At 46.4% G+C, this 24,792-nt stretch overlaps 2 protein-coding genes across 3 annotated transcripts in view; one reads left to right on the forward strand and one right to left on the reverse strand.

The window, feature by feature from the left end:
• Nucleotides 1–8,836, reverse strand: part of prkdc (protein kinase, DNA-activated, catalytic subunit) — a 28,348-nt gene extending 19,512 nt beyond the window's left edge. Inside the window, exons 1-30 of the mRNA XM_041065995.1 lie at nucleotides 8,621–8,836; nucleotides 8,083–8,159; nucleotides 7,885–7,989; nucleotides 7,503–7,577; nucleotides 7,226–7,334; nucleotides 7,020–7,132; nucleotides 6,684–6,783; nucleotides 6,545–6,600; nucleotides 6,252–6,282; nucleotides 6,013–6,170; nucleotides 5,725–5,871; nucleotides 5,429–5,593; nucleotides 5,111–5,279; nucleotides 4,952–5,001; nucleotides 4,733–4,855; nucleotides 4,405–4,554; nucleotides 4,047–4,156; nucleotides 3,694–3,853; nucleotides 3,381–3,467; nucleotides 3,182–3,301; nucleotides 2,815–2,971; nucleotides 2,594–2,703; nucleotides 2,092–2,179; nucleotides 1,820–1,983; nucleotides 1,570–1,722; nucleotides 1,275–1,382; nucleotides 904–1,130; nucleotides 702–796; nucleotides 402–504; nucleotides 84–217 (exon numbers count right to left, since the gene is read on the reverse strand). Of these exons, the coding sequence (XP_040921929.1) occupies nucleotides 84–217; nucleotides 402–504; nucleotides 702–796; nucleotides 904–1,130; nucleotides 1,275–1,382; nucleotides 1,570–1,722; nucleotides 1,820–1,983; nucleotides 2,092–2,179; nucleotides 2,594–2,703; nucleotides 2,815–2,971; nucleotides 3,182–3,301; nucleotides 3,381–3,467; nucleotides 3,694–3,853; nucleotides 4,047–4,156; nucleotides 4,405–4,554; nucleotides 4,733–4,855; nucleotides 4,952–5,001; nucleotides 5,111–5,279; nucleotides 5,429–5,593; nucleotides 5,725–5,871; nucleotides 6,013–6,170; nucleotides 6,252–6,282; nucleotides 6,545–6,600; nucleotides 6,684–6,783; nucleotides 7,020–7,132; nucleotides 7,226–7,334; nucleotides 7,503–7,577; nucleotides 7,885–7,989; nucleotides 8,083–8,159; nucleotides 8,621–8,765 (3,589 nt within the window). The 5' untranslated portion in view covers nucleotides 8,766–8,836. The remainder of the gene's footprint in view (nucleotides 1–83; nucleotides 218–401; nucleotides 505–701; nucleotides 797–903; nucleotides 1,131–1,274; nucleotides 1,383–1,569; nucleotides 1,723–1,819; nucleotides 1,984–2,091; nucleotides 2,180–2,593; nucleotides 2,704–2,814; nucleotides 2,972–3,181; nucleotides 3,302–3,380; nucleotides 3,468–3,693; nucleotides 3,854–4,046; nucleotides 4,157–4,404; nucleotides 4,555–4,732; nucleotides 4,856–4,951; nucleotides 5,002–5,110; nucleotides 5,280–5,428; nucleotides 5,594–5,724; nucleotides 5,872–6,012; nucleotides 6,171–6,251; nucleotides 6,283–6,544; nucleotides 6,601–6,683; nucleotides 6,784–7,019; nucleotides 7,133–7,225; nucleotides 7,335–7,502; nucleotides 7,578–7,884; nucleotides 7,990–8,082; nucleotides 8,160–8,620) is intronic.
• A 2,782-nt stretch (nucleotides 8,837–11,618) lies between these two features.
• arhgap29a (Rho GTPase activating protein 29a) overlaps nucleotides 11,619–24,792 on the forward strand; it is a 30,439-nt gene continuing 17,265 nt past the window's right edge. For both annotated transcript variants that reach the window (XM_041065561.1, XM_041065562.1), the window contains exons 1-2: nucleotides 11,619–11,779; nucleotides 12,834–13,203. In XM_041065561.1, coding sequence (XP_040921495.1) covers nucleotides 12,921–13,203 — 283 coding nt within the window. In that variant the 5' untranslated portion in view covers nucleotides 11,619–11,779; nucleotides 12,834–12,920. The remainder of the gene's footprint in view (nucleotides 11,780–12,833; nucleotides 13,204–24,792) is intronic.

A 24,792-nucleotide genomic window follows, 5' to 3' on the forward strand; every position in this document is an offset into this window, starting at 1 on the left:
TTATTCTTTAAACCACATCTATTGTTGTTTTCTTCTCATGCAGGCCGACCCATGAGGACAAAGCAGTGGGTGGGACCGCTCACCTGGGAGGAGAGGAACAAACTCATAGAAGAGCTCCATGCATTTGTGGCGACACTCGGTCTGAGGACGACCACATTGTTCCAACAGCCATGAAACCACATGTGACAGGCAGAGCTTTTCATCGGCTGGGAAACCCCTGGAGGAAGAGGAAGAGGAGGAAGGATTTACTTCTACATATAAATGATAACATCAGACTGGGCACACACACGTGGACTAAAGCTTAATACAGACACTTTACCTTACAGCTGAACTATAAATGATTTCTTTAGTCTAAGCTGTGATTTAAAGTGACAGATAAAGTGATTTCCATGTGCACCGACCTCGGGACACGTCTCTTAGCGTTGTGCTGATTGAGACTCGGAGCTTTGTGTTTGATGATTCTTGTCAGATGATCAATGGCACTTTTACACTGCGGCAACGTACCTGAGGACGGAGGAGAGGCAACAACACAGCTGTTTCACAATTCATGGTTAAACAACACGGGAGTCTAAATATATCACTGTCACTGTCAAAGAGAAAAAGGCTTCTGAAGCTCCAGTTTCCACTGACAGAAATCACTGAGACATGAACATGAAACTCTGAGTGCTCTGTCTATAAAGCTGAAGTGGAGGAGCAGTTACCCATAGATCGCTCATCTGAGTGTGCGAGAGCCAGACTTTCAACAAATATGACAAGAACCTCGAAGACAAACTGCTCCACCAAGGAGTTTTCTTCCCTGCAGAGACACACAAACAGCAGCACTGAGCAAACACAGTCCAACAGCTGGACTGTGATGAGTCTTTGGGGTCTGCAGAGACAAACCAAAGTCATGAAGTCTCACACCTGAATTGTCTGTAGATACTGTTGAATGCTAAGGCAGCACCAAGTCTTTTGAACCCACTGGGGTGGAGCGCCAGGCTGTAGATCCGCTTAAACAAGGACTTCATATTGGCAGGGCTCCTCTCCTGCTGCTTGGGGGTGGTTTGCTTGATCGACCATTTGACAAACTCTTCAATGCAGCGGCCACAGAAGTCTCGCAGAGTGCTGTCCATGGGGTCAACCACACCGTCCTGAACGAAAGCAAACAAGTCAACAAACAGAAAAGTATGAGTAGAATAACCAGGTGAATACGTCAGAATGTGTCTTCAGGAGTCTTTTTATGTCCTGTTGTAAAGTCCAGCCTGTGAAGGTGTTCACAGGACAGAGACACTCACCAGTATGGCTTCCAGAACAGCCACCGTGTCCTGGCTTTCAAACTTCTTGTTGTTTGTGAACCAGTGAATCAGCTGCATAACCAGTGGCTCAAAGAGCTGCCTGGTTACCTGAAAGAGATTCAGATTCAGAGAGAAACAGGCCACGAATGTTCTTCCTCTCCGTTTGTTACTGGTTAACTTTATTTACAAAGGAAAAGAATCCAGCAAAGAACGATGGAGGAGAGATGGAGACTTGATGTTGTAAACCTTGATGTTGAAGAACATGTCATGGCGACCTGCGCCTGAGGTCACATACCTGATCGACGTCACAGGCCAGACGCAGCAGCACAGGAAACAGCCTCTTGTGCAGCTTGTACATGGGCGGCAGGCTGTTCTTCCCTTCCACCATCTGAGCACTCTTCCCCACCATGTAGACCACCATGCTGTGGAGCAGCTCACAGGCTGCCACCTGCATCAGAGACGAGGCAGACGGGATTATAACACACACCACTTTCTACTGCGTCACGTCCCAGAAGTCTGCGTCAGATGAATGTTAGGTGACGTACTTTGGTTTGTCTGTCACTCGTGGACAGAGCCAGTTCACTGATGCGAGGCAGAAACGGGTCGAGGTAGATGACGGGCTTCATGTCGCTGAACGGCACCGCAAAACTCAGCTTCTTCTCTGAGTCCCACGCAACAAACTTCTTCATCGTTTCCTCTGATGAGACCACTGAACGCCAAAACAGAGACTGATGGTCAGCAGGTGTTGGAACACGGACCAAACATGCAAAATGTCACTGTAAAATAAAAGCAGAGGGTCGGCTGTGTGAGTCCTTACCAGTCACAAGGTTCCTGTTCAGCTTTCCTCCCAGGTGACCGAGCAGCTTCACCACCCTGAGCCTCACGGTGACGAGAGGAGCGTCTTCCTGCCGTCAGACACAGGTAAGAAGCGAGAGCTGAAACACAGCAGCTCAGTCGGCTCACAAACATAAAGCTCCTGCACTCAGATCAGTTTCTGTGCTGCACAGTAACAGGAAGTTCATTAGAACGTGTCCTGAAGAAAAGGAATTAAAATGGAAATGACTTATTTCACTCTGACGTCTCGGGGCCGTGGAATTACAACAGAGAGTAAAACCTATAAAATCCTCTCCGGTAAACAACACATTCAGTTTATTCCACACTGTATATGCTGAAGCTCAGAGCCCGAGGATGTGGACCAGTCCCAGTACTCCCAGTCTGGACTGGGCAAAGCTTCAGTTTCCTGCATCTTCACAACTATTAACTTACAAATGAACTCCCCAAACGCTGAAATGTGTTTTCCCACTTTCTCCATACAGTACCATTGAAAACTGGTTGGACTGCTTCAGAAGCCTCGTCATCACTCTGCTGTATCCTCTGTCACGTCTCGAAGACACAGAGGACATCACCTCCCAGCTGCTGTCGTCTTTGTCTGAAGTCAGCAACACGTGAATATCATGAATATCTCCGTTCACTAAACTGAAACTGTCCATCACCTCAGAAATAAACGTGCTTGACTGCGTGTGACACTCGCGTGGCTTACTGTTGGACGTGGTCTTCAGGTATCCGTCCAGAAGAGGCAGGATGCTGGCGTAGCAGGGCTGCATCGTCCCTGGAGGAATGTGGGACGACCAGTCCTCAAGAGCGTCTAGGGCTGCGTTGGCCAGAGGAACATGGCTCAGACCCAGTTTCAGAGCCGCCTAGATAACCCATTCACACACACACACACACGCGCACACACACACACACACACACAATGATGCATTGATGATGTTCAATCAAACTGCAGAGAAACCACCTGGTTGGGAATCAGTGCTGTGTGTGTGTGCACTGTACTTATGCTTTAAGCTTTGTTCAAACATCTTTATCTCACTCACAAATACACAATGAGACAAATGAGAGAGTCCCACCTCAAGAGCAGGACAGTAGGCCTTGATGTCCAGAGCTACGATGTTGTGGTGCAGCGAGAGGACGAATGTCAAGCAGGACGACAGCAGCTCGTCTTTGTACTGCTTCATTCTCACACACACCTGGAGGGAAAACCCACACGTCACTCACATCTCCTACAGATCACGTGTCTGAGCTGTGAAATGTGAGAGAAGCTCTCACCTCTTTTCCAAACTTTGAGAAAAGTGCCAAACAAGCACTTCTCACTGTGTCAGTCTCGCGGGACGTGGAGCGTCTCAGACCAACGCCCTGTTCAAAAGCAGAATATTTTTATCACACACTCAGTATGAGGAGTCCAGTGCTGTGACATTATTTTTCCTCTGAGTTTGTTCGACCACATGGTCTGAACAGGACGTTCATGCTCTGTTTCCACCTGCTCACGAAGCTTTTCTTCTTCTCTCAGTCACATTAAATGTTGTGAATATGGTACGAACAGTGAACCCAGCGTGATGTCCAGAACAACAAACCTTCTTACCTGGAAGTACTTGATTCTCTTGGCGGTTTTCATGGTGACGGAGAGAAGCTTGTAAAAGCCACTGACCAGTGGATTTCGTATGGAGTGGAGGATGAGTTCACGGCTGAAATCATACACCCAGGACTGAAAATACTCCACGTGTTTAGTCAGCAACAGCTCGCTGCAGAGGCAGGAGAGGAGAGAAGTGCTCACCTGGATATTTTCACAGATATTTTCACATCTTACGAGCTGCGAACGTTCAGGTTGATGCTTTTTAAGACGCTCATATGTAACGTGTGGTCGACCAAACTGCTCGGCAGCAGAAGGTGAACACTGAGGTGAAAACGAACAGACCTGAGATCTGAGCGACTCACCTGCAGAAGTCAACCAGGTTGATAAAGGCCGTGAAGTCTTTGATCTTACTGGGCAGCAGATGAGCTGTGGGGTCAGAGGAGGGCAGGGCGTGGGCCGAGTCGTCTGGAGCCTGACGGACAAGGAGGCGAGAGCCGTGGATCAACGGACAGAAAGGCGTCGGAAGATCAGCTGACTTCTGTTTAAACTGATGCTGCCAGAGGCAAGTTTACAAAACCCTTCACACTGTCACGACATCCCAAAGAATCTTATCACTCACCGTGAAAAAGCTGTAAACAATATCAACATATCTTATAAACGAGCCAATCAGAAGCTGTGCAGGACACTGTGTTTGCTCCGTGCACCTGTCAACAGCCTCACCTCCTCTCCTGCTGTCACTTTCTGCACAGACAAATCCAACTTTTCCACAATCCTGAGAATCGATTTCACCAACTCATCATAAAGCAGGCGACTCAGAGACACAAGAGCAGAGTTCTGACTTTCAAAGGCTCCATCCAAAAACCCCGAATCCTGCAGGCGAAGACACAGAGGACACACAATCAGACACACTGCGTCTTCAAAGTTCTTTCATGTGAGACACTTTCTGCTCTGAAAGGTTTGATTTCCACAAATCATAAACTCTGTCTTCAGATGGGAAGTAAAGCGGTTAAATCAACAGCGTAGATGTGATGATAGAGCACAGCTCTACCTTCAAATGATCACAGTCTAAAAGTCCTTTGAACAGGCCGAGGTAGTTCTGACTGGAAGGAATCTTCCACTTTCCTGCACGAACTTGTGAAGGCTGAGAGGAATCGTTTCCACCGTCTTTGTTCTGGGAAAAGAAGAAAGAAAAGGAACATTTCTTCCACCGGTCACTGAATTTCACTGCAAATAAAACATAATTCCTTTCTGAAAACGTGCATCTGACCTCAGAGAGCACGATGGGTTTGGAGCAGACCCGAATCAGACCCTGGTGCACTGAAAAGCAAAGGTGAATCTTTCATCAGATGCTATGAGGCAGCAAACTGTTCCAGCCAGGAGCCATCGGCTGTTTCACACAGGTGCAGCGTGCTCATGAACAACATACCCACAGAGCTAATGAAGCTCCACAGCACAGGTCCTTTAGAGGCCACGGCCACCAGCACCTTCAGGATGGACCTGCAGCAAGCCGTCTGCATCCTCTCACTGTACTGAGGGAAGCTGTCGATCTGCACCACGAGGAGACGCTCCAGGAGAGGGGTGTACACCTCTGGAACCTGAGGCCCAGGACGCAAAGCAGAAGCATAATGAGGTGCAGTCAGTCTTCTGTGCTCATGTGGGACATGCAGGGGTAAACAGGCACATGCAGATCAGACTCCACAGACAGGAAGCTGGTCACACTGAGTCGGGGTATTTAGTCTGTTACCTTGTCCAGGTGAATCAGGACACTGGCTATAGAGTCCAGGAAGCTGGGCAGCTGGTAGAAGCTGTCGTCCTCCTCATCAGACTCCGTCAGGTACATCTGCTTACAGCGCTGGATCAGCTCCGTGTACATCAGGTCCACGTCCTGAGGACAAACTTTCTTGCACGGCTGCAGAAGAAAAACACGAAGATGAAACCTGAGACTGTGCAGAGGCTCGTACAGACACCAGACGTGCCAGCACCTGATGGAACAGCAGACTACAACAGGTCAGTTCATTAACTGTACAGCAGCGAACATACAGCCGCAAAGAATCCATATCCCCGTATGGCAATGGACAGCTCTTTGTGTGTTGAGTCCATGGTCTTAATGATGCCGCAGAACTTCTGCATGAAGAACTTCAGCTTACTTTTGTGCTCCTCAATGTTTCCGGCGACCAGCATCGCCACCTGGAAAATGACGATAAAGGCTCAGTGCAGCAGTGACGGTGCAGCTGCGCCACTGAGTAAAACCACAGTTCATCTACACAAGTTTGATCTTAATAAACGGCACTAACCGCTCAGTCTGTCTCCACGGTTTCTGTGTCGTACCTGTTTGAGGAAGGCTTCAAGTGCGTAGTAACTCGTCTTCTTCATCTCAGCGTTGATGTGTCCGCAGAGCTTAGACATGACCTCAAACAAAGCCCTGTAGTGGTCCATCAGACAGCTGCTGAACTGAGCTGCGTGTCTGCCGAACAGTCTGAGCCCAGCTGTTCAAGACGCAGAGTCGAAGCTGAATTCGTTTTCAAGGAGCTTTGTGTTGATTTTGCTGTGGAAACTGCAGAACTTACCGAACGTGACGGCGTAACGACTCATTTCCATCTGCAACAAAAACAACAACAGAAAAACAAGCCGTCACACAACGTCACCTTTAATGTGACGGTTCAGCAAGCACCAACGTCAGAGTCAGTACGACAACGTGCTGCATAATCAGACTCGTTTTTTAAATTTTAATCAGGAAGCCAAGAATTTACTTGTTCCTCACTGAAGCATCTGTGTTTCTGTCCAACAACGTCTAAGATAAGTTAACACGACCTGCAGAGACAGGACTGATGTTTGACTCAGCTAAGACAGAGACATTTACCTGGGGACTGATGGCCTTCAGGGCGTACTGGAAGATCTCCTTAGACGTCACAGGATCTGCAAGACAGAGACACAGTGAGACACAGAACTGGGAGTGCTTTGTTGTAAATGTGAAAATGAACACACACACACACACACACCTTCGTCCATGGTTTTAGTGAAGTTGACCATTAAAGCTGTGATTCCTCTCAAACATCCAGCGACAACAAAAAGTTTTGGTTCCTTTGTTGAAGAAGTCATCTGGAAAAAAACAAAACTACTGAAAACCACAACTGAAAACACACACACACACACACACACACACACACACACACAGCCAGCTGTTTTAACTGGCTGTCTGTGTTATGCCATACTCAGGAAACCAGGTCTATAAAAAAACTGACACAGAATCAGAAAAACACAGGACCTGCACTGAGCAGTTGCTCTGTCTCGGCACAAAAACAGAATAAATCATGAAATCGTCTGTAAAAACAAACCTGCTCCTTCAGCTCCCCCAGATAAGCTTTGTAGAGTTTGTCCGAGTTGTTGACCATCTCACTGGGGTGAACCTCTGCCACGACTCCCAGCAGCTCATAGATTTTGCCGAGTACTGTTGAAAAGAACCAAAAAAACGTTTCAGTGATTGTTTCAATGGCTGAAACTTTTCTCTCTTCATTTCCATAAACCAGAGCTGAACACTCACCTGAATCTGGAAGTTTGCTCTTCTGACAAAGCTCGCCGTAATATCTGCTGAACATGTCGCAGATTTTAAAGTCTGCAGCGACGCTGGACGCCTTCGTTGTCTGCAGAACCTGCGACCGGGATTTAACCACAATCAGTTTTCCACTGAGAAGCTGCAGCAGTGATTCAGATGTTACCTCAGAAACGTCCATGTTCACAAATATCAAACAGACTCAGAGGGTCACAGGAAGAGGACTCTGTCCCTCAGAGAGGACACACAGACACCGACAGAAACACACCTTAATGAGCAGATCCAGCACAGACGTCCTACATTTGGCCACTTTGTCCCTCGTGTACACGGCCATGCATGTGTCCTGCAGAAAGACACGGAGAGAGGAGTAACATTCATTCATTCATTAGTTATGTTTGTGTGTGTCTGTGTGTAAGAGTTTGATTTGTTAGTCGTACAGCTGAAGTGTGTTGTGTTACACTGAGAGACACAGAGACACCTCAGGCTCTTATTTACATCACTTTAAACACAGACATATCTTTACATGTCATGATGCCTCCTTTGTTTTCACGGCTGCTGTTAAAATCAGATGAATCCATGAAGCAGCTGCAGCTGAGAAGCTTTTCCACCAAAAATCCTTAATACTTCCCCTGTGGACCCAGAGAACTCACTTTTATGTCAATAGCGTAAGTCTTCTCCCAACCTTTGACCCTCGGTGAAACCCTGTCCAAGAAGGTCGCCAAGAAACACAGGATCTCAACTCGGGTGTCCCGGAACTGGAAGACAGACGTTTGCGTGAATAGAACAAGTTTTTTTGTTCAGTTTAGTGAATTTTCATTCTGTAGATGTGAAAATGTCTTGATCCCAACCTCATCTGAAGACAGGGACTTCCTGAGGAAGCTGAGCAGCCCATAGTCTTTGGAGAACAATAAGGAAGTCTGCAGAACTGTGAGATGAAGATGGAACCATAAGATTATAAGTATCATCCAAAAACAAACAAACGCATTTATTCATTATTACTGGAGGTGGATCAGGTTTGGGTGGGGTGAGGGGAGGCAGGACCCGGATCTGGTACCAGGATGCAGAGAGTGGAGGGAGTGACTCCCTCCGGAGGGAATCTGTGGTTCCCTCTGAGCGCTGCCGCCCACCACTCACAGTTTTGGCGGAAGAGGCTGATGTGATAAAGTTTTTAAATAAAGTTACTGAAAGATTTTCTACGTGACGAACTGATAAATAGTTTCTAAAAGTTCTTCCACCGCCTCATCCGGCGCGGATTTTATCGCTCATCTACACCTGAAGGATTATTAACCTTAATTTATCAGATTGTTAACGGAGTTTGGCGCGGATTCATCTGGGTCCTATGAGACTGTGGGGAGGGGGAGTATGGGGTGGACTTGACGGTCTTACCCAGGTCATTCTCAGTCTGTGTTAGCATGCACTCCTGCCCCAAGTCACCGAATATATCGTGACACCTGAACGCCGCGGCTCGGCTGTCTTCCTCCGACAGCGCCTGGTGCAGTTTGAGCAGGAGCCCGTGAATCCCTCCGGACATGACCGCAGAGCTGAGCTGAGCCGCCGCCGGCAGCTCACACACGACACCGGGACTTTATCTCATCCGTGTACAGAAACACTGAGCTCTGAGTTTCACTCTGTGCGCAGTCACTGAGCTTCACAACAGCCCGACATCAGCCTCACGGCAGGAACAACCAGGAAGCACGCTGCCGAAGTTTCAAAATAAAAGCTCTCATTCTTCTTTTTCTTCTTCGTCGTCGTCTTCTTCTTCTTCTTCGTCTGCCACCCGCCGGGTGGCACCCGGTGGATCAGGTGCTTTAACACCACCACCTGTCTCCTCGGTGTGTGAACCACAGATTGAACCCTGCCCATTAACCCTGCCTCCGTCACATCTTCTTGCAGATGTCTTTCTTGTTCATACTTATTGCACTCCATGTTTACAACAGTCTCCTCAGCCTGACAGTGTTCACATAAACCAGCCGGATTCTATGTCGTTATTTCATCGTGATGTTTAATCTGGACTCAGTCCGACCCAGAATCTCTTCTTTCTCTAACCTAGCTCCTTCTCTGATTAGATTTTGTCATTTAAATGCTTCAGGAACTTTCAGCGAACGGGAATAGTCAACCTATGCGTATTATTCTTGTCAATTTGGGTCATTTCATTGTGTACGTATTTACCGGAAGTCTTACTGTGAAAAGTATGCTAGTATGTCTGCAATGACGGTAACTTTTTTAAATTTAACGTGTCGCAGTTAGCAACTTTGGCCACCAGGGGGCACCAAACACACAGGACTTCGCTATGGAAGGATTCTTTTTTCCTTCAGTTTTGTAGCTGCGGCGAGCTCCCGCCTTTAAAATCACAAGTGTTCACCGCCCTCTGGTGGCCATACAGATGAACTCCAACAACGCGCCACTAGCATCAAGCTAGACTTTACAGCATAGCGGTGCTTCCGGTGAAAAGCAACGAGCCATTCAAAATAAAAGTTTTCAACGAGACGTGCTTGTAGTTACACAAAGTGACCAGCGGGTGGCAGTGTAGACTCATTTCACCTGACAACTGGAGTGTCAAGGCAGACATAATGACATACTGATACTTCCGTTCCAGCGCTCAAAATAAAATAAGATAAAATTCGAAAAGTTTTAACGGAAGTCGTAATTTTAGCCGAAAACAAATTAACGCTCAGAGACGTTACTGGACTGGCTTTTGCTACTTACATCCAGTTACTTTTATTTCTGCGTGCAACCCAACTTTTCTCAATAACTAAAGTGTCACCGGCTGATTTTTCACACAACACATTCCACCGTAGCTGTTTAATAAAGGCCCTTTTTTAGTAGGACTGAATTGAAATCTTTATTCAGACACAGCTCAGTGACCAAACAGCAATAGTTAGAGATTTATATATATATACACACACACATTTACATATTTGTATACGCATATTTACTTTACCCTGAAAATATTCTGACATCAAATCAGAAAGTCACGATCCTGCCTCTAACGTTATTACATTTATTGTTCGATTGTTTTTCTGAATCCAGTTCCTTCAGCTCAGATTCATCACGTGTTGTCTGTGTCAGATGAGCTCATGTCCAGTTTATTGATTTCAATCCCTTTAACAATAAAAACAACACATACACGTTCTTCAGTCAGCAGTTTGCAGTCACAGGTGCAGAGCAGCTGAATGTTGATGCTGCTTTTTCCCGGAAAACACAAACGTAGTAAAATATCATTCAAATTTAAACTGGTATTTATTTATTTACAGTCGTGATGAGCGCCTGGTTTATTTGGCTGCACCTCAGTGATTTTACCAGCAGGTGTCAGTAACGTTCACTGTGCTCCAGGAGCCTCTTCACCACACACAGCTGAGTTACAGTCATGTACCAAAATAAAAGCTTTGGCCCACAGATGAGAAGTCAGCATCATGAAAGTGGCGTTTGCAGACAGAGCAGATGGAAATGAAACCTGTTGGTTCTGGAGTAAAAGGACTTCAGATTCAGAGAGATGTCCTCTGCTCATCTGCCCCTGTGCAAAATCTCATGAGGGCAAGACAAGTGTCCTGTTGTGTCCTCACATAAGGGGAGTCAGAGGTTTCCTGTCACAGATCAAGAAGCTTCATCAGAACAGTTTCCTCCTTCTCAAACACATCAGTGTTTTGGGTGTTGATGGTACCACAAGTCTGCAAGCACCAGGCCCCAGTCAGACCACAGAGACTGCGGTGTCCTTCTCTGGGCAGTGTCTGTCTGTCTGTCTCGGGGGGTGTCTTTCTCAGAGGGGTGCGTCTCCATCTGCAGGGATTTAAAGTCCAATCAAACACAACCACCCCCTGCGTGGGTTAGAGCTGGTTAAAAGGTCAAATCCATCAGAATATAACCGGAACTAGAGAGATTGTGTGTTCAGAATAAAAGCTGAAAGCGTCCCACTTCTTCCACTGGCATAGATGACTTTTCATCCAGATGGATGGTGAAACATTTTCCATTAAAATTAAAAAAAAAAAAAAAAAAAAAAAATTAGGATCATTGAAGCCTGCAGGTTTCCTGGTCTGACATTGGTTTTGTGATGGTTTCGTGTAATTTTTAGTATGTGAGACGTGAAATGGGGCCACACGTTGCATCCTCATCTTTAGACAAATTTAAATTCCCTAAACGTCTTTATTTTTTTAATTTTAGTTTTAAAAATGTCCTTTAACCAACATTTTCACAGAAGCAGGTTGCTGTGAATGCGTGTCCAGGACAATTATTTTGAAAGGAGTAACAGGAAGTTTGTCGTATTATTGTGGTGAGTTGCAACTTTAAATCTGTAGACACCTGTTGTAAAGGGAGGGCTGTCCCCCCCCCCCCCCCCCCCCCCACACACACACACTCACACACACACACAGTGATCAGACGTTACAGCTAGCATCACATGGAGAGAGGAGGCGGCTGAGCAGCGCAGCTGAGCCGGACGCGGAGTTCGGGGTTCGGCTGTGGGAAGAGAGCTCACCGCGGTGTTTGCGGATTAATTTGTCTTTTCTTCAGGAATTTCTTCGGCTGCGATGCTTCAGGACCCGGCGGCAGGTGTGTGACTTTGTCCGGTTGACTTTTTACCGTTGTTTGGGTGAAGTTAGCCAAAGCAAACCGCTGCTGATCCATAACTTTAGCTAACAGTTAAAGGGAGCGGAGACGGTTTAGCTCCGTCCTGTGTTTACAATGAATTTCACGCGAATTTCGCCCTTATTTCAGTTAGTGATGTTCCGCTGCCCCGTGTGGTCTGTAATACCTGTCCGTGTACCTCAGGTCTGTTCCTGGCTCACATCACATTAATTCGGCATTTGTTCCGAACCGTTTTTTGTCTGACCTCCATAAAAATCCTGATTTTCTTTTCGACTTATTCTCCCGCTCAAAGCGACTGAAGGTTGGTGACAACCAGTCCCAAAAGTCGAGATTTTAAGAAAACAGGTGTTGCATGGTAGATTTTATTAGTGCCGAAGTGAGTAGTTGACTTTAATGATCCGATGATCTTAATGGGGGTTAAACTCCTCTTATTCTGTTTAACCATAAGCAAGAAATCATCACATCATGAGATTTTTAACGGGAAGTGTGGTGTCGGGGAGATGCGGTTGGACCTGAGCAGACACTTTGATTTTACCATTAAACGTTGGCTTAAATTTCAAATACCGTTTTATTAAAGAGTGAAATCACATCAGCTGTAACATCAGACAGAATGAAGGTCGATATGCAAAGGGAAGTGAAGGTGTGTGAGGAGTGATGTTATCATACTAGTGTAGCTGCTAATTATGTTTTGGGTTGTGTTTGGAATAATTACTGAGACTAATTTAACACTGCAGCAGCTCACAGCACCAATGCTGCACACTGTTTAGGAACTGTGCAACTACACACCACGTTTTCCTCTGATGAACACACACGTACATTATTGTCTGAGTTTGAAGGAAAACATGGAAAATCCACTTGTTGAATGATGCAAACAAACGTTTGTTGTAAGTCTGAAAAGTAAAATGAACCATGATGAAGAATATTCCAGTTCTACCTGCTGCTCTTAAAGTGTATGACCTGCTACCTTTCACACACCTGAACCGCTCTGAGCACTAAGAGTCTTCTCTCTCCTTGGCAGCGTCCTTCATGCCCGTTGTGGTGCAGTGCTGGTTCTGAGAGCGCAGCTGAGCAGTGGGATAACTGAGGGCCACCAGACCAATAAGACATGCTGGCTGCCATGCTGCGGCAGAGTACAGGCGGAGGATCCGGCGGAGGTGGAGGTGGTGGAGGTGGTGGTAGTGGAACCAAACTCTCTCTCGGCATCTCCCGCCTCTCTGGCTCCAGCTTGGGCTCAGCGGGCCCCGCGAGGGTCTCCAAGAGCGGCTCGGTGAGCTCGGAGAGCCCAGATGTTCCCGCCTCAGACCCAAACTACATTATGCAGCTGGTCAGTGACGTGCGCAAGTTTGCTGATGTGCTTCTACAACTGAAAGAAGTTTTCAACTCCAAAGGTATGTTTGAAAAGAGTGAAGCTTGGCTTTAACAGAAACTGTAAAAATACATTTTATTCTGCTGCTGGTGAAAAGAGACAAACAACATGTCTGAAAACAAGGCAGTGCTGAGGTGCTGATGCTGCCCGTTACCTTCACACGGACACATTCAAATACAACAGATTAATCTGCTGCTTGGTCTTTGGAAACAACCTGTCAATGATTTGTTGCCACAACAATTGGCCGTTGTGTGGGCTTCTCACTAAGTTACACATGTGAGAGCTTCCCCGTATTAACAGTGTCATCTAGTTTCCGTGTTTCTTGTGATGACATGAACACAGCACTGTGGTTTAACTCTGCGTCTTTTTGGTTTTTGGCTCAGAAACAAGACTTCAGACTTCCTCTAAAATCGGAGCGCCTGGCAGCGCAGAGGGAAAAAAAACGCAGAATACTGTAAACACGGCCAAAGGGATTTGTAATGGAATGTAGCTGCCAGTCAACTCTTGTGCACACACTGTTGCTTTCACCACAATGTACACAGTCCCAGACCTATCTACCTGTTTTGTCCCACTGTGGCCTTGGCTGCTCGGTCAGTCACCCAGCCTTATCTTTCTCTCTCTCTCTGCTTTGGTTCTTGAGCCTGTTTCCGTCTGTAAAGTAGAAAATAATGAGGCTTGAGACGGTTCTTCATCTTTAATGCAGACTTTCTGACATATTTGAGAAATGAACACAAAGTTCAAAGTGTTTAGCAGAAAATGTTCAGGTCTGTTTTAATGCTCTCTGCTCTGAAACAGCAGCAGCAGTTCAGCAGGGCCGTTTGACGCCCAGCCTTTCAGAATAAAACACAGACTGCAGGTGAGTGCAGAGACAGGGCTGAGACACACTGCTGTCTGTGTATGTTTGCGTGGGTGGTTATTACGTCCATCACTTGGTATGTGTGGCGTTGCCTTTTGGATCAGATCCACTTTTGTAAATCCTCAGAGCTGGTGAGGATGGTGTAAATAAGATGAGGTGAAAGTGCATGTGGCAGCGGTGATGGTTCCCCCCCCGTAGCTCTGTGCCATGACCCCCAGTCCTTAGAAAAAAGGAATCCCAAGCTTTTTTTTTTTTTTTGTCTGGAGAGGTCGGCAAAGGTGCTTGACCCGGCGGGGCGGGAAGACGGTGAGCAGGACTGACAACAGGCACTTTTCAAGCCTGAGAGACTGCTCAGTGACCTGCCACAGATCAAAGCAGAAAATCAGCATGTGCAGGAGATCGAGCAGGAATTTAACCACAAATGCACTTTGAGCTTTTGTGTAGTTCTGTATTTTCATTGTCTGAGTTGGTCCGTTTAATGGCCTGTTAAATGGACACCAGCACACATGCAGGTCTTTGCCTTAGAAGGAGGTTGCGTAGCTGTTGTACCAGATGTTTTGCTCGTGTTTCTTGTCATTAAAAAAAACAGTTTATAATCTGTGTTCTCTCTAAAATACAGTTGCATAGACTGTGTGTAGTCCAGTCAGCACAGGCTCGGTGTGTAAATACAGCGACTGAGATCCCAACACGTGATTGTAAAGCAGAGTTTTCCCATTAGACGGCTTATTGTGGTTAAATACAGGAAAGGGCAGATTTGGGAAACTAGACTAAATACGATGTGGAAAACGGATCCGTTCACCATTTAGGAAAGTAGCAAAGAGACCATTGTGTCTCAGAGTAATTTCAAGCTCCACAAGGAGTCTTGTGACTTGTTTTTCTGCTGCTCATTCAAATAAGATACGAAATAATGGCGACCAGATTCAGCCGTGTGTAACGAAATCAGGAAATCAGCTTTTATTTTGTTGGTCACACCTGGGTGGTTTGCTGAACATCCAAACATCTTCAGCGTGTCGCTGCTGAGGTTTAGCACTGTGCTAACAGACTGATGGGAGGCACTGACTTGTGCTGTGATTGGATGGGATTTAAATCCCCCTCTAATTTATGTCCACATTGTCTCTGCAGTGCTAGTTCACAGCAGCTCGGAGCTCTCATCATTACCTTGGCCACTCACTGAAACAGAAGGAAGGACTCCAACAGTCAGGAGCAATATCCATCTGAGAGCCCTGTGCCTCTCTCTCATCACGGCCGACATTCACAGTCAGCGATGTGAGTCTGACACCCATTGTCCCAGGAGGCATCTGTAGCATGCTGCTGCTAACTGGCAGCTTTTACAGAGATTCTACTTTCCCAAGTCCAGAATAGCTGTGGCCTGTGGGACTGGGGACTGGTCCCTGGGGGGTTTCCTCAGCCGGTTTCTTTTAACATGTTTTATTTATAAAGAAAAGTTTGTTTTTCCAGTGGTTCACGTCGACCTTAAATGGTAATTATTATTATTATATAGGACGTGGCTCTTCAGCTGCGGTCGCTGTCAGTGACGCACGACCGACTTCTGTTTGTCCTGGTGCCTGAGAAGAATCTGTTTGTGCACCTTCATTGTTGTCGGGTCGGTGATGAGGAGCTGTCACTGCATCTCCACCCTGTGACAGATGTTTACGTTCTGCCTTAAGGTCGTGACCTTGTCCAGTGGCCACTTGTGAAGGACATGTAAGTAATTGGAGGGGATTATTATCCTGAAGGACTGGGGTCACTGAGGACGTTTGGGGACCAGAGGAGCCGTGGAGGTGGTCTCTGTGGCCTTTGTGTTTGACGGTGAGTGGGGCCCCTGAAGCTCCTCATCATCAGATTAGCTTAACAAACATTTGGCTCCAGCCTTGTTTTTGTTATTACCAAGCTCTGCGGCAGATTGTCAAGCATCTCCTCCACCTGTCTGACCAGCACAGGTGTGTCGTCAGCGTTTCGTGCTCCGCCTCTGCCAGGCAGAATGATGGCCAATTTTGTGCATCAGCTGCTTAAGAATGAAAAGTGCACCAGCAGGCACTTCCCTCAGTGAGGCTGAGCCCAACAGGGTGTTACAGGAAGGCCTTTTAAACTCAGTGCTACACTTCATGTCTGCAGTGAGCAATTATCTAAATCTGGACCTGTTCTCTGTAATTACAGAAGATTGATCTCATGCTTAAGGACGACAGATGAATGGGATTCTTGTTGGGTTTTTCTATTTAATTACTTAATGCTATTTCCTTTTCAGAGGACCTGCTTTTAATGACAAATAGCAGCATTTCAAACTGCACTGGCTGCGGCTCATGGGCCCATCCCAGCTGTACGTGTCCTGACCCTGGACTTCATTCTGCCGGTGAAACCTGATCAACTCTCAGACCCTGAACAGTCTCAGTCAGACTTTCTGGGAAGCACTGCTGTGCATAAAGGCAAGGTTTTACCACAGCTCCATCATCATGAGTCACAGTTTTAATTTGTCAGCGTTAATGTACGACTCACCTGTGCACCTGCCTCCTTAAGTCAGCTGTGTGTTTTTCTTGGAGTCATAAGCTCTAAGTCATAAGTGTCCTCAGTTAATCAGTGTGGGTTTTGGAGGCTCTCCTCTCACAGTGAACGCGTGGTTCTGGGTTGTAATGATTAACAGGTGCCTACTAAAAATATTCCACAGGTGTTGTGTAATGTACAGTGATACCCTGTAATGCACCTGGCCACTCAGTAACAGGGTTTTGGGAGGAAATCTGTTGAATCTGAAAATGGCAGAGTTGTTTCATCAATGTTAAACTTTACCAATCTGCCTTTTGTCTTTGTTTTTGTGCCTTGTGTTGAAATGTGCTGTGAAAATGTGGGAAAATAAGTGTGTTCCTCTTTTTGGAAGTTGGAGTATGATGCTGAGGCTTGGTGGGAAAGTGATTTTGGTCTGGGTCCTCAGAGAAAGCCTAAATGCTATTTTAGTGATTTGTATTCTAAATCACCCCTTGTGAAATACCAGCCTAAAATTAGCCCTACTTGGTCTTTTCACTAACCATTCCAGACTTTCTTAATAGCTGTAACTGTGCTCTGTTTAGACAGTCTGTCCCACTGGGTCTGGGATCCACTGTGCAGCACTGCAAGCTTCTTCTTGCCTCCAAAAAGTTCCTTTTATGGTTCTTTTTACTGTGCCCATATTTAAAGCCACCGTAAATTATCCCATGCACAAGACAACGAGCCTTCCTCACTTTTAAAGTTGCATCAGTGGTTTGGGAGCCAGGTCGCTAAATGAAATTTTCCAAAGATCTTGATTTAACACTTATCTTTCCAGCTAATCTGCCTCACAGATTTATTACATTACCTTAATTGTCTGGAGCGATCCTTGTTTAATAGCACAGACATTAGTTGGGTTGGATCTTTGGATTGTTCCCGGGATTAAAGTGCAGAGTATTGTGACATATGGCAGGTCCCTTTACACGCTCAGCCTGAGGAAACAGAACATGAGCTGAGCACCGTCAGCCTCACGCTGTATACAGGTGGCAAAACCACGCTGACTTGTCAAGTTTAATAGCCGAACTGCACTTGAAGATTTGTAAGTTGTTTTCATGTTGGGACCTGGAGGGAGCTCGCTCTCCCTGTGTGTGTGTGTGTGTGTGTGTGTGTGTGTGTCTCCCCCCTTCCTTCCCTCGGGGAGGATTTATGGTTATGGGCAGTGTTTTTTCTGGGGAAGCTTTGTTCCAGGAGGCTGTCGATGTCTGCCACACACTGAGAGATAGAGCTCCAGGATTCCCACACTGCACATGAGGAGGAGTCGAGACACTCGGCACTGCAGACCTCTGACGCACAGCTGAAACTTTTTGTCTAACTGATACTGAAGATCACAGAGTCTTGTCCACATGTTTGTCCTTTTAAAATTAAGTGCAAAACAGGGACCCCCCTCCTGGTCTGAAGACTGAAGACCTCCCCTTGTCTTCTTGGATTAAAAGATGGCAAATTTATCCTCTGAGCTTAAGTAGCCCCTGAATCTGTGGCTTCTATTTCTGCATTGGATTAAAGTAACACATAGTTAGACAGCATTCATTTGAAACCTACACTTCAAACAAAGCTCTGGTGCAAATTATTCATTCACTAATACAACATTTGATTCACTCAGATGTACGGCTGCAAAATTCATGAAGTTTCCTTCAGTCAGTTTTTGTCCATGTTTGTAATTAATATCAATTTATTATCAATAACTCATAAAATGCAGAATGTAAATATAAATGTATAAATCCTTGAGTCAAGAGGTGAAATAACACCTGCACTGATTCAGGGTGTTTTAGTCTTTGTTCAGGAATAAATCTGAACCGTTAGATGCTGCAGGTGACAGGTGCTTGTTCCACTCACAGCATGTCATCAGAGTAAAGTAATGGCTTTTACAATGCTGTGCTTGTTACCTGGAAAACCCACTCGGCCAGTTCCCTTATCACCAGCAGTGACTGAGGCCACTCATGGCCCAGCCAGGTATCCCAGCCTCATCGTTCACTGGTGCTTGAGCCACGTTTTGGGAAACAGGTTTTAAAAGTGTGTAAAAAAACAAAAAAAGCTTTCTCCTGCAGCTTTTGTTGTAGATGTTCCCTGTGTAGTAAGGGCTATATTGCTGAGGACAGCTCATAACTTGTTTTAAGTCAATGGAGCTGATGGGAGAGAGAAAAATAAGCGGCCGCCGTCTTTTGTCTGCAGCATTCTGTACGTTTAGGAACTCAGCTGCTGTGCTCAGTGACAGGAAGAGCGCCTCTGTTTGATGTGGAGGTAAACAGACTGAGCGTGAAGCGTAGCCAGGACCTACTGGGCTCTGTCCTGTTCTGTGAGACTCAAAGGTCCCGTTAGGGTGTAAAAGGGGCAACAGAGGAAAGTGGAGCTGTTGAGTTGGGACAGAACTTCTGAAAGCACACGGCACAGAGGCAGCGATACTCATATCTGTGCATCGAACCGGATTCTGGAACTGATGGTGGATTCAGTTCAGAAGCAGGAGCCCCTAAATCTGCATAGATCATAACGGGGCCTGTTAATGCAGGAGTGTAGCATCTTTGATGGGGTGTAGATCAGCATTGCCTCCCTTCACCCCCTTCACCCCCACTCAAAGCCTGTTCAAAGCGGTTCCTTTTTATAATCTGCATAATTCCAGTTGTATGTATGAAAACAACACATCTCCCTCAGACGCTTGAAAGATGCTTGGAATTAGAAAACGTTGTGTTATTTCGTGCCTTTGAGTCAATTAAAGATCTTGACAGTTATGAGAATAATTGTTTTGAAGGTTTCTTCTCCAGCTCTTCAGCACACAAAGCCCATTCTCTCAGGATTAGGATGCTAGTAAAGCCGAACAGTGTCCTCTTGTTCTCAGTGATGTGTTTGCCCCCCAACCTGAGGCCCCTCAAATCCCAGCTCTGCCCCTTGACAGGTGTACTGAAGGGGCCCATCTTTGCGCTTGTTGGACCGATCTCCCAGCTCCCTGGCCTGCTGATGTTTCTTTGCCTACATAACACAGCTCGGGGAGCAACTGTAGTCTCTTCAGGCTAACGCCTGACTGGTTTGGCTGCCAACTAGAGGTTGCACGGTGGGGGGATTTGCAGTTTCTCTTAAAGGAAGCATAGTTGAAATGCCAGAATTCAGAGCTTTGCATCAGCAGTAGGCGGTGGTGGCGATGTGGGGGGATATCCAGAGAGAAAGGTTGCCTGTGTTTCCTCACTGTGACAGACAGCTCTAAAAGAGAAATGAAAGAGGGGGAAAAACAAATTCTTCATTCCACACCGGGTGTCTCATTTATATGCGAATGAGTAAAGAGAGAAATATCCGAGGGCAGACCTGTCTGTGGGCTGGAGAGAGATGTTGGAACATTTTACCAGTTCAGCCTTAGATTTTAGGCTGATTGTCTTACTGGGTGTAATCTTTATAATTAAACTTTGGAATATGTGGTTATATAACGTGATCTTCTCTGTTGGTCAGTCCTGTCTGACCAAGCCTTTTCCTGGCTTCAGCCTTCATTGAGCATAATTTCTCATTGGCTTCTGGTTCCCTGAGCTAACGGCTAACAAGCCTGACAAAGGCAGTTGCCTGCAGAGTGGGAACATAAAAGCCCCCCACCTAGGTGGAAGGTGCTGTGTGTCTAGCCTCGGGCTCTTTTTTTTAAACGGCAGGTCTTTGTGCGTGCAGTCATGGGAAAAAGAGCTTCAAAGGTGAATCAACAGGAAATGCCACGGTATGAGCATAGAAGTCTGGGAAGGCAAAGTTCCCCTGCCTTTTACCAGCTGCATGTAATCTGCTAATCCGTGGAGCGGACCGCAGGTGGTCTGTCGACAGAGGTGGACCAGGGCCACTGACCACAGGAAGTACGTCGAGGAGGGGCCTATCAAGGCATGCGTGGGCCACCCATTGCAGTGACCCTGCCCGGGTGTTAAAGGTTAAGTGGGACCATTTTGCGGGACCCCCTTATATTTGGGCAAATAGTTTGAAATAACTTGGAAATGTGGGACTTCACCCGAACCAATTAAAGAAGAATCCATCTGACAGTGATTGATTATTAGACCCACATTTGGAAGCTTGTCCTTTGAAGAAGGGGGCGAGTCTCAAAGGGATCCCTCGAAACGCAGCCTTACCACAGCTTTTGATGAACGCACAATTTCTTTTAAACAACTACAAGAGACCTAGGAGGTTATTTTTGGGTGGAGGGGGGGGGGGGGGGGGGGGGGGGGGCTGGCTGGAATGTCCAGCTGTGGTCCGACTCAATAGGACACACTGAGAGATTTTGATTGACATTAGTCATGGCTAGCCCTTTTTAGCCCCCTCTGCCGTGAGCCGCTTCCATTTGATCGGACCTCTGCAGACCCAGTTGTGACATGTTTAGTGATTTCACACTTGCTTTGTGGCGATGAGCACCCCTCCGTTCTCTCAGATGTTTTGAAGCATAAATAATACATTGCTCCCATGATTTGCAATGCATGACTGAACATAGCTAGGGTCACAGCGAAAGGAATGTTGCCAAGTCATATTGTGTCGGACCCAAGCTTCAGAGAGTCAAGACCCAAAGTGAGTGAGTTCCCATTATGGTGCACATGAAGAAGAAGCTGCGGGATCTTCTCAGAGCTAAAAAACATTCTGTTATTTGACTTCTTTTACAGAAATTTACTCCTGTCTCCTAGTTTAACTGAACATGAACCGTCCAGTAAACAAACCAAGAGGATAAAGAGCTGATGCAAAAAAACCCTGAATGTAAAACATGGATGAGCAGAGCTTCCCTTTGGTAAGGAGAGTCTGTGCAGTGCAGTCAGAATGAAACAACCTCCCGTCGAGTCTGTGAGAGAACGTGTTGGCTGATATCAGGAGATCCAACTCTGTAGTACTGTGATAAAACTGGTCAAATCACCAAGCCTGACCTCAGCAGGTGAACGCTGGACCTGTGCAGGGGCTTGTACTTTGGTGAGATCCCAGAGAAATAATTTCACATTTTTAAAAAAAAGGGAAAAAAAAGCTGTGTACATCTTTAATTGTGTCTTTCTTGCAGTTTGAGATCTTTAATCTCTGCATGTGTGAAGGTCTGTGACGTGTAAATGTCGGAGGGTCTCTGCTTCGGAGCGATATCAGGCTGTTTTGGTATTGAGGTGTCATCTCGATGGTGAATGATCTGACAGTGTTTTCATTATGGATCCCCCTCCACCCCTCACTCCTTCAGCTCCCATCCCCGCTCCCAAACAAGAGCCTGGAATGTTGGGTTTCCATGACGCTAATGAAGTAAAAACCTGGCAATGTGTTGCTGGCAGCCTCTGAGCAGCTCCTGATCCGCGGCCTCCTTCTCATCAGGATCAGAGTCTGATCCCCCTGTAGCCTTCATTCACCAGGGCTTATTATGCCCAGGAATGTCCCTCACTCTCTCCCTCTCTCATAACCCGCCCTGAAGCAGGGATGTGGGGTGCAGGGGCAAATTTGGGACAAATCCCAAGGGAGAGTACTACCCCAAATCACACACAACCCCCTTCCTCTTTTTTTACTCCCATACTCACCAAAACTCCTCCCCTATCTCTCTCTCTCTCTCTCTCTCACACACACACACACACACACACACACACACACTCCAACCCTCTCCCGTGAAACGTGAAAAGCTGCCGTTGTGATTTATTGTTCCATAAATGCTTCATGTGTCCGGCCCATGAGGCGACCAGACCCACTGTTTGCTAGTGGCCCCAGGGACAATAGTGAGTTTTAGAGACTCAAACAAGTCCTCAGTCAAACTCTGTGGTCTTCCCTGGGAAAAACACAATGACCTTCCCAGCGACTTCCTTGTTTTTGCTGCTTTTCTAAAAACCTTGAGCTAATATTTGCAAATTGAAATATCTTCTGTCATTTCAGCTTTTTCCACAAAAAAAAATCCTCTCTGAGCTTTTTTCCTGTGTTAGAAGAGACAACACCCCCACTGAGACAAAATGCACTGCTCAGATCTTCCTTTAACGGTTCCTCCCTGGTGGGAACGCGTCTTCTTCCCTTTGTCTCCCGCTCAGAGTGGCAGTTGAGGGGTTAAATAATCAGTCCCTGTACATTATCCTGTGTCCTGCTGGGCTGGTGGACGCAACCATAATGTCTTGCTAATTAGCCTCCATTTAGGATGATCCAATAGGCCACACAGCCGCATTGAGGACTGAAGCCCATGGAGCTTTGCAAATGAAGACTCTCTGTCTGGAGGACATTCATGGTTTGGGCCCGTCCTTAATAAACCTCTGGCTTGGCCGAGCTTGATGCCTGCAGGACTTAGGATTCGGTTACTTGGTCAGTGAATGGGGTGTATAGCCTGTGTGGGGATGATTTAAGCCATTGTGTGTATTTTGTCATTCAACACATAATGTCCATAAATGGGATCTAAACTGACCAGGACCAATTAAGGGCTTAAGGGGTGAAGCAGCTCGTTGTAAACTTTGACCCTTATCGAGTCATTGTGGGTCGGGTCCCCACATGAGCATGTGAGAGATGAAGTCTTTGGGATAAACAAATAAATAAATGTATGAGAATAAAATGATTTTTCTATGGATTTTTCAGAAAAATCTGTATTATTGCCTGTAGAAATGGGGACCACATGGTTCAGGGGTTTGTGGTGGGAATATGAGCGTACGTGCCAAATAAACTACAGAATTACACATCGCACCGTTTTTCTCTTTTAATCTTTGTCGTCACTTTTCAAATGACAGAATAATTCAGGCTCCCATCAGTGAGGACGGCCCTCTCCATACACCCGTGTGCACCGATTGTATGGAAGTACTGAGTCTCAGTTTGACGTGTGGTTGTGCCAGAGGCGCAGTGCTGGCCCTCTTCCTGCCCCGTGGGGAGCTGGGCGGCTGAAACAAAAGGACGAGAGGCTTTCATCATCGAAAACCGCCAGGTCCTCGGCACTGGAAGGAGCTGCGCGTGACATGTGATGAAGATGGATGAAGATGGTTGCTATGGAGAAGGACAGGACTCTCCAGGTCCCGTGGAGAAGCTTTTAGCGAGCTAGAAGCAGCAGGGCACGTTGGCATGGAGTAGTTCAAGTGGTAGCGGAACAGTCTGGAATTTGTGCTCGTCTTATGTAATCATCTCGGTCTGCTCTGGGTTTTTAAGCAGTCTGTTTGCTGAGCTGATTTGTTTGTGTGGCTCTTTTGCGAGTGTGTGTTGTTCACCTGGAATTATCTCTTGACCTCCTTACTGGAGTTATTGCACTTTACCCCATCGCTCCAGGTCTTTGGGTTTCTGTGAAGTGTCCCGTTGTTGAGGTTGTCAGTGTGAAACAGATGCACAGACAACACACTGATGTGGTCGGCAGCTTTCCTCTGACTGTGGGTGAATGTTGCTTATTCATACTGTACCGTTCGTACTGGTTATTTGATCCCTGTTGTGATGTTGTGACCTGTCGGCCAGCGTGAACTTGTCACCTGCTGGTCAGTTGGCTAGATTTCCGGGTCAGGCCTCAGCTTGCATTGTCATGGCGGCCACACAGACCCCGCGTTATTAGCCCCACTGGCGGCACTGTTTGTCCCGCTCCAAAAAAGAGGGCTAACGAATAAAAGCAAAAATGGGAGACAGCTAAAGTCTTTCTGATCCCCTGTTCCATGAGGGGGTAATCCAGGGGTGATCGTCAGCACAAAATGTGGCTCTGACTGCTTGTACTCATTCTGTGTGTGTTTGTGGCTGTGTGCATGTGTGTGTGCGTGCATTTTTTAAAACTAAACATTTATTTTACTAAGAAGTTGCAAGCAAGTTGTTAAAATAAATCCATTTATACCTGTAACTACACGTCTAACATTAAAACCTGAGATGAAAACACCCTGACAAACAGCTCTCTGTGTGTTCTGTGTAATTACAGCCTTGGACCGGAACATATTTTTGTCACAATGGTAATTATGTGTGTGAGTGTGTGTGTGTGTGTGCGTATTGTGTTTGTGTGAGAGAGGAGAGAGGGCCAGAGTTCCTCCGGTATCAGCCGTCCACGTCCACTGTGTCTCAGGGCTGAGTATGTTTTCCACCGGGCAGTAAAAACACTTTAACCTGAGTTCATGTACTCGTTTATATTGTGTTTTTTTTGTGACCTCATCCCTCAGCACATTATCGAGGTTATCTGATAGAAACGTGCATTTTGTCCTTTGTAAATGTCGATGACTCACTGTTAGTAAAGTCCCTTCTTGTACACGGAACCACATACCTGAGATGCCGTTCTCTTTGGTTAACCCATCGGTTAACTGCTAATTGCCGAAGGACCACAGTAGGTCATGTTTGCTGTTTGTGCACCGTTTCAGT

This window comes from Toxotes jaculatrix, chromosome 20, assembly GCF_017976425.1.
Source record: "Toxotes jaculatrix isolate fToxJac2 chromosome 20, fToxJac2.pri, whole genome shotgun sequence".
Taxonomy (NCBI): domain Eukaryota; kingdom Metazoa; phylum Chordata; class Actinopteri; family Toxotidae; genus Toxotes; species Toxotes jaculatrix.